Source organism: Lolium perenne, chromosome 2, assembly GCF_019359855.2.
Source record: "Lolium perenne isolate Kyuss_39 chromosome 2, Kyuss_2.0, whole genome shotgun sequence".
Taxonomy (NCBI): Eukaryota; Viridiplantae; Streptophyta; class Magnoliopsida; order Poales; family Poaceae; genus Lolium; species Lolium perenne.
Window position 1 is genome coordinate 330,941,386 of NC_067245.2, and position 15,526 is coordinate 330,956,911.

Here is a 15,526-nt window from a genome sequence, read left to right on the forward strand (position 1 = left end):
GCCAGCTCAGTCGCCCAGCAAGATGTATAGCAAGAGCAAATCCTTCGGTACCCTGGTGCTACACGCTCAGCAGCTGAGAAAAAAATGTTAGGCGTGTTTGGTTTTTTTATGGAGAGAATATATATTAATATCGCGAAGATTTAATTACAACAAGCATTTGCGTTAACAAGATATCTAGACACCAGGAATGCACATATAGCAAAGAAGAAAAGATAAAAATGAGAGAAAAAAATAACCTTGCTGTGAAGAACCACTTGCAACAAACAACGCTCTAACCACCACCAATTACAACACCCGAACTATAAACTAGATTCTCGAAAATCAACACCTCCAAGAAGGAAACAACACACAAGAGTTGTCGTCGTTCGATAATTTTGTGTGTGTTTTCATTCTAAAGAAATTAGAAATTAAGTCTGAGTTTCCAAAACTATGCCTTTAGCAAGACCATTACTAAATACAATCAATGAAGGCTAGACCTTGGGCTTTAATCTTGAAAATCGTGGATCCGTACTCAAGAAGCACCAACAAGAGTGAACTCCATCTCTGATGCCACCCCGCTTGCCAAGTCTGCTGTAGCAAGTCGCCAAACACCCGACAGAGGGATAACCTGCGTCACATTGTCTTCTTCTCAACCAAGATCCTCTCCGCCATTACATACCTCCGATTTTAGCCCTCACGCATGACTTTCTCCACCTCTGCTCAGTTTCATGGAGATCTATAATAAAACGTGTCCAATGGCACTACCAAGAAGGTGAAGCTAGTTATCAGAACTTGAATTCTAGAGCATAAATACTTTATTTATTTTTGTACACACTCAACAATTCTACACCTAAAAAGGTTTTCTGCCCGATGGCACCAACAAGTAGTTGAAGCTTCGCACCTCTCCCAAGTGAAACCATTGGCTGAAGATTAGGACGCGCATGGTCGCATCAATTCCACTCTAGATGACCAGTAGCGCATTGTGTCAAACTATAGAAATCTCAGAGAGGAAGCCTGAAACTTGTTGGCGGCCAGATCGTGGAGGCTAACATGAAGCAGAACAACGTCATTAGTGCTCAAAGATCAGCAAGGGTAGACCACCTTTATTCAAGGTCAGGTTAGCAGCCCCCACGCTACCGGCCGACTCCCATCGGGACTGGTCGCCAGACCCTCGACAAGGCCCGCAAATCGAGAAGGTGACCTAGGCCACCGCCATGTCCGGTAGTAGTAAGATGGTAACAATGCCGCGGCAGAGATGTGGCAGTGGGCGAGCCGTCCGCTCTAGCAATTGAGAGCAGCAACTAGGCGTAACCGCCGTGGCCCTGTAGCCGAGATCGGGCATAGGTGCTCACCGACCGTCACATCTGAGCGCCGCGCTGCCGTGCTGCATTGCACCGCCAGACGGCCGCCGCTCCGCCGCTAATCCTACCGGACGCCATGCGAGCACGGCCGCCGCGTCCTGCGCGACACACCAAAACCTCCGCTCCGCGCGAAGAAGAGGGATAGGGGTGCGCCGTCCTCGCCCCGCCACCTTCGACGGCTGAGGAGCTGCCACCACCGCTGGCGGCGGCCAAGGGATGCAGGGTTGTAGGTTTCTTGGCGTATGTCTCGATCGCCCCCGAGTCGCGTCGTGCGAGCAACCCTGAGGCCTTGTTCGGTAGACGTGTATTGTAGAGTTTTATCTAACGTGTTTTTGGTGACTGGGATTGACGTGTTTTGAAGGACTGAGGCGTTTCTACATAGGTACGCCCGGTCAATGGCTAGCAGAAAGGCCAAAACAAAAGGGGAGCCGATCCGTAGATTGGGTAGGCCGGGTAACTGAGCGGAATTTAATCGGGAGCAACCACGTGCTGATACGATGAAGCAGCGAGAAATTTTGAACAGAAAAACGCGAGGTAGGTGGCGTGGTTTTAACTCCCGTGGAACTGACGAGTATTTCATCGAATAGACATGAATTGACGGGACTCAATCTGTTGAAAACCGGACAACCGAACGATGCACGAAGTGTTCCACTCTGTTTTTTTTGAAATAAAGTGTTCCTCTCTGTTTTATAGGGGTGGCCTGGATAAAATACACGAGAAAACCGTTGAAACCTAGCCTGCCGAACGAGGCCTGGCGTAAAGTGTTTTCTCCCAGTGTCTTCAGTTATGCGAGCACAGCCCCCGGTCTCCATCCCTCCTTTGTCGCTTAGAAAAACTAGATTTTAACGTGCGCCTTGGCGCACGATCCTGTGACTCATGTGTAGATGAGAAAATGATAAGAAATATTTTTAGGTTTTACAAAATCGTAGCAAACCACAATAAATTATAAATAAAAAACAAACATTTATATATAACCGAGGAAAATATATTATAGCAACTAACATTTATTGATTCTACTGAGAGCAACAAAAGCAAGGAAGAACCCACAATCATTATCTATATAGGCACTGCAGCAGAAACACGTAGAAGTAAGCTCTCAGGCAACAATCTTCAGTAAGACGACAGCTGTAAAAAGGACACATGCCCCTCGCGTTGCTGCAATTTGGACATGCGACACGAGAACACTCGTTGGGGCAGCAACCTCTTCGCTGATGGCTGCTTCCCTGCCACCATAAGCATCCATCCTACTTTTGGGTAAAGTGGTCAAGAATGGAAGGGAGATGAGCACCAGAAATGCAGAACAATGAACTAACCTTGCTTTAACTTAGGGAATCTACGGAGCTTCTAACGCCTATTACTGATTTGCAAAAATAAGTACCCATTCATGTATCAGAATAAAGAAACATCTTTGCCTTCAGAAAAATCTTGCCCTTGTCTTCAATCTTGAGTCTCAATAGATTTCCTGTAAGCAAAATGCATGAAAACTGGTAATTACCCTCATGATCTTATGCAAACTGCATAAAACTCTTCATAAAAAACGGCGTGAACAAGCAAGAAGTATGGTTAGTTGATCACCATACTCATTTTAGGTAGGTGTGCCTACCAGGGTTCTGTGGATGCAAAGAATATCCTAATGCACTCATAATAAACCAAGATATGGTTAAAAGCCGAAATGTGTAATCAATATTATAAGCACACTAATGTTGAACCTTTCATACTTATAGATCAAGTATATTGTTAGAAGAAAACAAATTGTTGGTGCTGAAAGATAACACCAAACTGTAGCCTAGCATTATAAAAAATAATGGGAGCAATTTATCTACCGTCAGGTGTTTGATCCCTTTTTTTTACAGATTCAGTTAAATGATTTAAACTATCCCCAAACGTATGCAGTGTAAAGAATCCCCAAATGTAGCATTGAGTTCCAGTGAAATCAACGGTGTATATATAGTCTGGTATAACAGATTTATCCTCCATACATCAATCAGAAATAAAAGTACCGGTGGCTCATCTAAATATTATCCAAATCAGTGGTCTTCATAGACAAACAATTTATACAATAGCACACTGTAGACCTAAGATAAGCATGTTTAGCCAATGTTATTTCAGGACATGAAGTAAGGCATGGGCCTTCCATCTGGCAAGATTGATCTCACTTGTAAAGCATGTAACCAAGACCAGCAGTCTGTATTGTGACTGATGCACGGAAATTGCAGCAGAACAGAGGATAAAGAGAAAAAAATTAGAGTGCATGTCAAAGCCTAAGCATCTTTTAAAAATTTGCAGCAGTCTAGATGATAAAGAGAAAAGAATGGAGACATCATATTTAATTATCCAAGCATAAGAGTATGGAGTATAAAGTAAATCTTAACAGGAATAGTGAGTAGACATGAATCATGATGAAGATAAGATCTTGGGTACATGCTTTACATGTGAGTTCAGATACAGCGATGACCTGTGCTGTTCCATTTGCAGCTTAGTTAAACCCCTGGGAGAAGAGACATAGAGCACATCAGCAAGGCAGATTTGGTAAAGGGAAAGTAGCAACAGTGGAGAAAGGTAGATGGTGTCAGGATCGTGTCGGATAGTGTGAATACTGAAATAAACAGCCATATAGAAACCATGCTCCTATTTTCGATGTAGCAAGAAATAAAGTACTCAACCATGGCATGGAAATACCAGTAGAAAAAGTAAAAAACACTAACTATACTGAAAATGGTCTTGGACTGAAGAACACACAAGGATCATTTGCATTTTTTATTTTCTTAGAAGAAGAGTCTCTCATTTATTCATGTAGTAAAAGACACTGGCATTGGTGCTACATGATATAATCTTACTTTGCTAAATAAGACCCACATTCACTTATGAATCGATCTAGTTATCTAAGAGGAAAAGGAGGACAAAGCAAATTAGTACATCAGTTTCAAAAAGAATTGAATTAGTGGAAGCTTGTCAATACATTAATAAATAAAATACACGTGGCTGCAAGATTAGATTTATTTTGCATGGTAACTGAGCTGCAATCTATTTTGCTGCATCTATTTCATAATCTCTTACCCCCTTAAACTCAATCAGTAATTTAGGCCCATCAGTTTTAACACCAGATGGTGGCATCAGAGGAATGGCCACTTCAGGAGAAGCCGATTTGTAATACAACGTAGATGCAGGAAGGGACATTGATTAGTTAAAAATAAAGCATGCACAATCAAGAACTAAAGAGTAAGAGTAACACAGATAATGGTTCTCCAAGAAGATGAAATTTGGAGGAAATTTAAACCACGTGAGGTAACCATAGTTTCTAACATGAAATCCAGTCCTTCATGGCCAAATACTTTTCATAAGAAGTTGCCCCCATGTGAAAACAAAAAGCAAAAGCTGCATACTACATGGATTTTCTATATACAAAAGCTAACTTACATGCAGATGAAAATCACTAAATCAGGCTACTGGTTTACATATATCTTCTACTGCAGTTAAACTAAAAAATGAATTTAAGACAACACTGAATTTTTATCAGCTGAAAGCAGTCTAATAAGGTAAATTATAATACAAGACAAGGTAAGTGCTATTTGAAGGCAAAAAAAAACATGCCAAGATTTTCCCTTGCTTACACTGGTACCAGAAGTGTGTACTTAATTTTCTTGCAGTTCTTTAACAGTTTTTCTTCCTACTAAATTATTACGTTATTTTTGTAGTAATAGAAGTCCATTGAATAAATAATATTCTTATATAGCAGGGAGTGAAGGAACATAGTAGAAGGTGGTAACACAAGCTGTACTGGCAGTTTGGTACCTTACTTCACGTCATTATTGGGTTCAGGCTCAATTGAGCAGCTCAAGAGAGATTGCCAGTGTCTCAACCTGTTTGACCATTTCAACCTAGATGAACACGAGTGCCAGAATTAAACAAACAATTTTGCGCCGACATACTTTCCCACCTATGTATTGCTCAATGGTGTGTTCAATGGATAAAAAAACAGATCACAGAAACCATATCACACATTACTTGGCCCTATAAACTCAATCTAAATAACTCAGGAATGTTGTACAGGTACCTTACTCATGCAGCACTCATGCAGCAGACAGAGATGAGGATCTTGCAGTCAAGCTCGGCGACAGACCAACCTCATCGAGCAGCTTCTCCTCGAGACCACCTCCTCGCGCCTATGCTCATTGCCGTCGGTTAACAGACGAAGCTCCACGATTCAGGCCTGTGGTCGCTTGGCGTTGGTCCATGCACGCTCTCCTCCTACTGTTTTTGTAACGCACATTTCAACCTAGATGAACACGAGTGCCAGAATTAAACAAACAATTTTGCGCCGACATACTTTCCCACCTATGTATTGCTCAATGTTGTATTCAATGGATAAAAAAAGATCACATAAACCATATCACACATTACTTGGCCCTATAAACTCAATCTAAATAACTCAGGAATGTTGTACAGGTACCTTACTCATGCAGCAGACAGAGATGAGGATCTTGCAGTCAAGCTCGGCGACAGACCAACCTCATCAAGCAGCTTCTCCTCAAGACCACCTCCTCGCGCCTATGCTCATTGCCATCGGTTAACAGATGAAGCTCCACGATTCAGGCCTGTGGTCGCTTGGCATTGGTCCATGCACGCCTCTCCTCCTACTGTTTTTGTAACGCACATACAGCGGAAAAAAAGAGTTAGCTCCCAATTCTTGATGAGCGGATAGCAAAATTGCTTGATGTTGCTATTGTTCTGCAATACTTCTATGTGTTGAAGATGGAAAGCTTCCTCTTGGCTCTTCTTTTCTCCGAAGGAGCTGATGCAGCATACATGTATAATTTCGTAAGATCATTGTCCGTCTTAGTCAGATACAAGTGATTGGAGATGAGTAGGGCCATACCTTTTAGCTGCACATATTCTTCAGCCTGCTCGCTTGTGGTTCAGTTCAAGACTTCAAGTCCTAAACACACCAAAACCTCGGCAAGGAAGGACCTGCAAATAAAAACATTAACGTTAGTGGGGGATAAAAACTTGGAGCGATAGAGGAAAATAATTTTGATTCGACAACGTGCAGAACCAAAACTGAAAAATTACATCGAGAAGAGACTCAAGTAATAGTTCATTTGTTGTAGCAGTGATAAATCAATATCGCTCTCTTCCATTTAAGATGATTTGAACCATCTTTGTGACAACGCCACCGAGCCTGCAAACAACAATTATCAGAGTACAAAGTGGTGGTACATCCAAAATATAAAAAGAAAAGCTTATAAAAATGTCACGAGGTTGATTTTTATCCTATTCTCTAGCAAGGAATGATGATTAGATACTTAAATTATCTTCGAATGCATATCTAATCATCGCCAACAGCAACATTGATGCTTACTTGCTTGGGGATGCTGAAGTATTGGTTTCTTCTCGTGAATCATTGCCAACTCCTGTCAAGAGTGCAACAGCTGTTTAGTTAGTTCCCATATTCCAGAATATATGTACATGAGTTCCCAATTGGCACAAGTAGATGGAACAGATGGAAGTAAATACATTTTTAAAAACCATCGTAGTAGTTCAAACACATCATCTACACTGCCTACATAATTCAAAGTGACTATAATGAGCAAGATGCAGATTTTAGTACAAGATCCAGGTGAAGGTCCTGAGGACTAATTGGAACACCATCGTAAACAACACAATGATTCTTTGTTCTAAGATGAAAAACAACAGGGGGTTTTATATTCTGAGAGGAAAACAACATAATGACAATAGAACCCTCTGGATCCAACAAGGGATTGAAGAAAACAGTCTTTACCTTCAGCTTGGAGCCGACGCAGCTGAAGCGCACCTCCTCTCTGGCAACAGACTCCATGTCAAGCAGCTCGCAGACGATGGCAGCCAACATGGCCACGAGAGGCGACGGGGTGTCCCACCGCTATGCTGCTTCTCCATGCTCACCTCGCCGCCGTCTCTAGTATCAGCAGCACTATGGAGGGCTTCCTCCTCCGCCTCATCGGACACGACCATGAGGGACTCCACAGCTGCTTCTCTCATTAATGAATATAGGTACCAGAGAAAAGGTAGGACTTTAAAAAACTGCACAAATTATTCTAAACTTGCTACATGACGCCTAAGAAAATGTGGAAGAACTTACTATATGTGTATTCATGGACTATTGTTGCTTGCACACTGGTGTCTTACAATGTAAAGTAATATGAAATTAATCCCTGCACAAATTATTTCAAACGTTCTCCTTAAATAGTACACACAGCCATATTATCTAGGATTTTTATCAAACACCTTGTAAGCACACACAAAAATGGATCTTGACAAACAAAGATGAGATTTTCCCCGTACATTTGAGAGAGAGAGAGAGAGAGAGAGAGAGAGAGAGAGAGAGAACCTGATGGTCTTCTTTGAAGAAGAGGCTGTTGTGCCGCTGTCGGGCGTCCTCGGTGACAACAAAGAAGCGGAGCACGCCACGAAGTCGAAGGGAGGAGCTCCAGACTGGCGACGGTTAGGCCACTCCGCTTGCTCATGCTGGTTGAGGAGGTCGAGGACGACCGTGCTGGTCAAGGATGACCTTGGCGGCCTGGAGTCGGAGGATGATGGCGAGGTCGGGGACGACAGCCTCGACCCTAGAGCGCCACCACCTCCTTCCTCCGGGACACGCACCTGCTCCGCCCTTCGCGCCCACCTCCTTCCGCACCCCGTTGGAGGCCGGCGGCTGATGCGAGGGTCCAGAGACGGGCTCCACGGGGCGTAGGCGAAGGGGATTGAGCGGGAAAGCACCGGCGGCGGCTCCATGGAGGCTCGAGAGGGAGAGAGGAGGGCGAGCGCGGGAGGAGAGAGATGAGCGGAGGCGGCGGCTGTGGGGATTGGGGTAGGGTTTGGGAGGATGATTTTGTCTCACGGTAGCCTCCTATCCCCTCAACTGAGCCAATTAAAAAGCAACACGTGGCCAAATCTCTGGAATAGGAAACAAGGCAGCGACCAGCCCGTGCGAGCCCGGTGGCATGCGTGGATAGTCTCTCCATGCCCCATGGGGGTGCAGCAATTATACCTTTAGATGCTCCACCTATGTTCACCCTCCCAAACCGGCAGGAGGAGTGGAGGACGAGTACATTTCGAAAACCTGGGCCGTGCTGGGCACCTTCTTCAGGTTGCAGAGTTCTTTCGTTCTGTGATATATCATGCGATTTGGAACTGAAATTCACCAAGAACTTGTTGTGCCGCACCCAAAATAACAATAGGAAACAGACTGTCGGGTACTGTAGGTCATCCGGCAACGCAAAGATGCTCGCCAAAAGTCTCCATGAGCACTCCGTGGAAGCTTGCTGAGGCATACTACAATGGAAGGGAGGAAAGTTCCATTGGAAGTGGCGTACTTTACATGGACACCTCACTTCCAAAACTACGGCCATGTTTGTACCTCAGCTCCATTGATCTTTCACCACGCGCAGTCTATGATAAACTTTGTGATTCAGTTTATGTTGTCGGAAAATGTTGGCAAACCCGTGATGGTGTGTACTTAGTGCAGAGATTGTCACCTTAGCACTTTTGCTAAAAGATGAGATGATATTAACATCTATCCACGCAATATCTCTACTACTATGTACACCAATTTTTGAACTTGGGATTTACCACCGTCGCTATAGTGTTCCCGCCTTAGCTCAAAATAATATCTGCCGTCAGTTCTCCAAATCCAATGGATGATACATGAGCGAATCCCACGAATACTGGTCGTTGATTTAGTCACATCCAATGGCTCAGATTGCTCATTTGTTATGCCAGGTGCCTTCTCGATTCTTCTCGGCAGAACTCCCGTGCGCCGCCTCTTTTCTGGTCAAACCCATGTCCTCCTCCACTCCCAGTCTTACAACCTGATTGCTCCAAAAATCTCCACCTGAAGAAAGGCTGAAACCTCGGCCAATTCCTGTGCAGGTACGGCCGCCGAAGTATCCTAGGCACACGCACCTGTCTTCCCAACGAATCCTCATCCCAAGCTTTTGCTTTCCTATCATTCCCTCATTTTGCTTCCTTTTCTAGATCCGGACGCGGATCCTCGGGTTGGATCACACCGCACGGTGGAGGACATTGTAGACGCCTTCTCCGACGCCCACTCGGGCTGGCCGCTCACTCTCCGTATGACTGCGGCCGACGCGAAACCGCATGGTCTTCGATGGTATCGACACAACCACCGTTGAGTTCTTCGTATCCGTGCGAGACCACCCTGCACTCTGGCTTGTTAGGGCGCCGCGCCGCATTGATTGTGCTCCCCTTGTTGCTTAGTGTGCGCCCCTCTCCCCCTGACCCTTTTCTCGGGTGTTGCTGGGGCTTGAACCCTGCTTGTAATCCTCTGTTTTCCATGAAAATTGATGAAAAGTTTCAGGTGGGCTTTTCGCCCTCCGTTGCCTTGCTAAAAAAAACTATTATGTTGAAAGTTAATACATGCCTCAAACCTTAAACCTTCACACAGGAAACAAAGCAATTCCGTAGTAGTATATTCACAATACTTCAGTTGGTCTAAACTATAACGGTGCATTGCAATCATAAATGTATTAAAGCTCTTACAGGTGTACACAAAATGCAGATGAATTTCCATATATAAACAGTAGAGTTATGTTGCAAATATAACTATTTTTGTGGTGGAAACCTTCCCCATTCATTGGTTCAGAAGTATGGGGCTACCTTAACGTGTGAACCTGGGCATGTATAGAGTGTTGAATAACCAAATCTGAATATGGTAATCATCTAAGAATGAAATTGATGCAAATGCATAATATTGAAGTATTTGACATGAAATCATGAAATTAAATCAAAAGACAGACCCACAAAATGTGGCCACTTCGTGAAGTATCTGGAGTTTAAGCTACCAACGAACTTCAGAAAACAAATTCAGTAACAAAGGGGAAAAAATCCAAAGACACCAATATGAAACATAACTCTGGCCTCTTTTTTATTAGATGACTCAATTCGATGCATCAAGAATTCTCAACCTTCGAACAACTCCCCCAGCATCTCCTCCAAAACCGCGGGACTGTTGCTTCCACCGCTATCCTGTTTCTCGAGTTCCGGATGCTCCTTCAAGTAGTCGCGGTAACCTGGAATGACTCTTTTGGTGATAGTTTCCCGCATTAAGGATCGGAGCTGAGGATCCGGAACCTTCCAGAACTTCTGAGCTTGGTACGTTTTATGAAACTCTGACTGAAATTTGGCCAGCGAAGAGTTTTTCTTCCGCCTTTTTGGTTGTCCTGGAGAATCTGATTGCAGTATACATGACAACACATGTCCCCACGAAACATCGAAATAGCTTTTCATGTACTGCTCACATTCAGGTGTAAGTTCAAGTCCCCGGTGGTGGTGTCCAGAGCCCAGGCCAAGATCTAACGATACCGATGGTTCAGGCACCTCATGCGCTACAAAATAAGAGTTGTTGAGCCGGAACATGTACCTGAGGCTTGGATCGCTGCAGAACTCTGATTTTCTCAGAAGCAGCTCCTTTGTATAATCAATGGTGCCATCTATCAGTCGACGGAGGTTTTCTGCCTTGTGGCTCTGTGTAGAACTCTTCTGCATTGATTCATGCGCTTTCCTCATCAACACTATGCAGCCCACCCAAAACTGAATTTTCCTATGAACCTCGCCTCCTCCTCGCAGAATGTCCATGACCCAGGAGTCGTCACAGATGAGTGTCATCCTCATCTTCGACAGACTGTTTGATATTGTCTCAATTAACCTGCTCTCTTCTCTCTCCAGCAAGACGCATATCTCGTTGAAAATGCTCTGGGCCTCCGAAGTTACCACGTGCGTCGCACCCAAGTCACGTGATGCACTGGAGACACAGATATACATGTGCAGCACCGCTTGTAGATTCTCCACCTTGAGAACGGCGAGGATTGGCGCGACAACGACAAGCATTGCTGAGATGCTGGCTTTGCCAAACCGTGCGGCCGCGAGAGTATCGTGGACGCCGGCGACCAGCTCTTTGCTGGTACTGACGACAATTATGGTGAGAGCCCGGACCCACCTGTCGATTAATTCTTGTCGCCACGACGCAGACGAGTTTTGGAGCAGGAGCTCGAGCCGCCTCCGTGAGCCGCCATAGCCCCCGCGGATTTCGAGAACCCAATCGACGTCGAGCTCGACGAACCAATTTTGCAGGGCACCGTCTTTGGAAGTGAATGCTTGGACCATGCGCTGGGTGTAGCCGTCGCTCACCATTCTGCGAGCGATCTCCGTGAGCTCCTCGGCGCCGAAGTCCGCTGCGGAAGAGCTCGAGGCGCCGGAGATGCTGGAGTAGGTGGATCCGCTCTGACCGGACTGGGAGGAGCCGGCCGACCTGATCTGCCATTGGGGCCAGGTGACGCTCCGGATGGACTCGCGGTAGGTGCTGCTCGGCGGGCAGGAAGCAGCGACGCTGGTGGTGGTTTCCTCTTGCACGGAAGCAAGGTGCTCTGCCATGTTGGCCGCTACTTTGTAGATGGAAGCCACCCTTTGAGCTCGATGAGAGCACACTGTGAGAAGTGCAGTTCCAAGTCACCGGAATAGATATTGATTATTTGCCGGAGCTAGTCAAATCAATTGACAAGTTGAGGACCTGGCTGCCGCGGGTCAACACCAACCGCATCGATATTTCGGCTGATGCAGCGAATGCATTATTGGAGTACTTCTATGAATACCTCCGGTCAACACAACACCCGTAAGAGACTCAGCATGATTTGCCTTGTTGTGCTGCACCCAAAACAGAGGAAACAGAGTGAACCCTACTGTATCTCATCCGACAACACAGAACCATCCCCTAAAGCGATTTGGGGTGGGCCGAAAAAAAACCCGTTCCCAGTCGCGTTCCCCAAACCCGATTTTTATTCGGCGCGGCCCGATACGGTGCCCGGCGCCCCGAGCCCGTCCCCGCTACACAGGGGACGCTTCGGGGACACCGGACACACCGAAAAGCGAGGCGAGGCGTGGCGGGACCGACGCGTCAGCGGCACAGGAAAAAATCATCCACCGCTCCCGCCTAATCGCGCCTCTCCCACCACATCGCGCTTCTCCCGCCGCGCATTTCTACCATCCCAACACATTTGACCTATCCCGCCGATTCTTTTCTCCCTCCCGCCGCCACCCTCTTCCCATCCATGGCGCCGCCGACTGCCCTAAAAAAATGGCCAAGAAAGCGGCAAAGAAGCTGTCGGGCAATGAGACGAAAGGGGCGAAGGCGCCGTTCGCAAAGCCGCGGAAGGCGCCGGCTCCGAAGAAGAAGCCAGAAGGCTGGACCGATTATCAGTGGCATCAAGACTGTATGCGCTGGAAGATGTCGACGGCAGAGCGCAAAGGACGGAGGTCGGCACAACTGGAGAAGAAGGCGTTGGCAGCGCGCGCGCACCAGCACGCGCTGGCCGGGTGTATCGCTGCCACCAACGCGAGCCCATGGAGTACGGCGGTGCCACCCTACATTCCGGGAGTGATGTCCCTGTCGACATCCGGCTTCTACAACGACGGCCCCTCCACCACTCCCGAGTGCGTGACGCCAAACTTGTCACCGCACTACCAGTATATGCTGCCGCATGGTGGCTTCAACCCCAACACCCTCTTCTACTCCCCGACGTACGAGCCAGGACCCGGTCCAGAGGACGCCCCGTTCAATTGCCGCGGGAGCCCGCTCGAATTCGACGGCGCCGGTGCTGAGGAGGAGGAGGCCGATGAGGAGGAGGAGGGTGATACGCGTACAGCACGCGTCCGTTGGGAACCCCAAGAGGAAGGTGTGATGCGTACAGCGGCAAGTTTTCCCTCAGTAAGAAACCAAGGTTTATCGAACCAGTAGGAGCCAAGAAGCACGTTGAAGGTTGATGGTGGCGAGATGTAGTGCGGCGCAACACCAGGGATTCCGGCGCCAACGTGGAACCTGCACAACACAACCAAAGTACTTTGCCCCAACGAAACAGTGAGGTTGTCAATCTCACCGGCTTGCTGTAACAAAGGATTAGATGTATAGTGTGGATGATGATTGTTTGCAGAAAACAGTAGAACAAGTATTGCAGTAGATTGTATTCGATGTAAAAGAATGGACCGGGGTCCACAGTTCACTAAAGGTGTCTCTCCCATAAGATAAATAGCATGTTGGGTGAACAAATTACAGTTGGGCAATTGACAAATAGAGAGGGCATGACAATGCACATACATGATATGATGAGTATAGTGAGATTTAATTGGGCATTACGACAAAGTACATAGACCGCTATCCAGCATGCATCTATGCCTAAAAAGTCCACCTTCAGGTTATCATCCGAACCCCTTCCAGTATTAAGTTGCAAACAACAGACAATTGCATTAAGTATGGTGCGTAATGTAATCAATAACTACATCCTCGGACATAGCATCAATGTTTTATCCCTAGTGGCAACATCACATCCACAACCTTAGAACTTTCTGTCACTGTCCCAGATTTAATGGAGGCATGAACCCACTATCGAGCATAAATACTCCCTCTTGGAGTTAAGAGTAAAAACTTGGCCAGAGCCTCTACTAATAATGGAGAGCATGCAAGATCATAAACAACACATAGATAATAGATTGATAATCAACATAACATAGTATTCTCTATCCATCGGATCCCAACAAACACAACATATAGCATTACAGATAGATGATCTTGATCATGTTAGGCAGCTCACAAGATCCGACAATGAAGCATAATTAGGAAAAGACAACCATCTAGCTACTGCTATGGACCCATAGTCCAGGGGTGAACTACTCACTCATCACTCCGGAGGCGACCATGGCGGTGAAGAGTCCTCCGGGAGATGATTCCCCTCTCCGGCAGGGTGCCGGAGGCGATCTCCTGAATCCCCCGAGATGGGATTGGCGGCGGCGGCGTCTCTGGAAGGTTTTCCGTATCGTGGCTCTCGGTACTGGGGGTTTTGCGACGAAGGCTATTTGTAGGCGGAAGGGCAGGTCAGGGGGCCACACGAGGGCCCCACACAACAGGCCGGCGCGGCCAAGGCCCAGGCCGCGCCGCCTTAGTGTGTCGGCGCCCCGTGGCCCCACTTCGTGACTCCTTCGGTCTTCTGGAAGCTTCGTGTGAAAATAGGCCCCTGGGCGTTGATTTCGTCCAATTCCGAGAATATTTCCTTACTAGGATTTCTGAAACCAAAAACAGCAACTGGCTCTTCGGCATCTTGTTAATAGGTTAGTGCCAGAAAATGCATAAATATGACATAAAGTATGCATAAAACATGTAGATATCATCAATAATGTGGCATGGAACATAAGAAATTATTGATACGTCGGAGACGTATCAGCATCCCCAAGCTTAGTTCCTGCTCGTCCCGAGCAGGTAAACGATAACAAAGATAATTTCTGGAGTGACATGCCATCATAACCTTGATCATACTATTGTAAGCATATGTAATGAATGCAGCGATCCAAACAATGTAAATGACATGAGTAAACAAATGAATCATAAAGCAAAGACTTTTCATGAATAGTACTTCAAGACATGCATCAATAAGTCTTGCATAAGAGTTAACTCATAAAGCAATAATTCAAAGTAAAGGTATTGAAGCAACACAAAGGAAGATGAAGTTTCAGCGGTTGCTTTCAACTTGTAACATGTATATCTCATGGATAGTTGTCAATGCAAAGTAATATAACAAGTGCAATATGCAAGTATGTAGGAATCAATGCACAGTTCACACAAGTGTTTGCTTCTTGAGGTGGAGAGAGATAGGTGAACTGACTCAACAATAAAAGTAAAAGAAAGGTCCTTCAAAGAGGAAAGCATCGATTGCTATATTTGTGCTAGAGCTTTGGTTTTGAAAACAAGAAACAATTTTGTCAACGGTAGTAATAAAGCATATGTGTTATGTAAATTATATCCTACAAGTTGCAAGCCTCATGCATAGTATACTAATAGTGCCCGCACCTTGTCCTAATTAGCTCGGATTACCTGGATTATCATCGCAATGCACATGTTTTAACCAAGTGTCACAAAGGGGTACCTCTATGCCGCCTGTACAAAGGTCTAAGGAGAAAGCTCGCATCGGATTTCTCGCTATTGATTATTCTCAACTTAGACATCCATACCGGGACAACATAGACAACAGATAATGGACTCCTCTTTTATGCATAAGCATGTAGCAACAATTAATTTTCTCATAGGAGATTGAGGATATTTGTCCAAAACTGAAACTTCCACCATGGATCATGGCTTTAGTTAGCGG

At 45.9% G+C, this 15,526-nt stretch overlaps 1 protein-coding gene and 1 long non-coding RNA gene across 3 annotated transcripts; both read right to left on the minus strand.

The window, feature by feature from the left end:
* Positions 1-2,215: 2,215 nt before the first annotated feature.
* Positions 2,216-6,752, minus strand: LOC127323379 (uncharacterized). Of its 2 annotated transcripts, XR_011752900.1 has the most exons (7): positions 6,700-6,752; positions 6,411-6,519; positions 6,217-6,308; positions 6,078-6,132; positions 5,791-5,977; positions 4,398-5,218; positions 2,216-3,828 (listed from the first exon to the last, which is right to left on the minus strand). It is a non-coding gene; the product is annotated as an uncharacterized lncRNA (long non-coding RNA). The 2 variants fall into 2 exon arrangements; XR_011752901.1 differs by lacking the exons at positions 5,791-5,977; positions 6,078-6,132; positions 6,217-6,308; positions 6,411-6,519; positions 6,700-6,752 and adding an exon at positions 5,465-5,592.
* Positions 6,753-10,298: 3,546 nt separating this feature from the next.
* LOC127323394 (uncharacterized) lies at positions 10,299-11,768 on the minus strand. The gene has a single exon (XM_051351544.2). The coding sequence runs from the start codon at positions 11,766-11,768 to the stop codon at positions 10,299-10,301; it is 1,470 nt and encodes a 489-aa protein (XP_051207504.1).
* Positions 11,769-15,526: the final 3,758 nt, after the last annotated feature.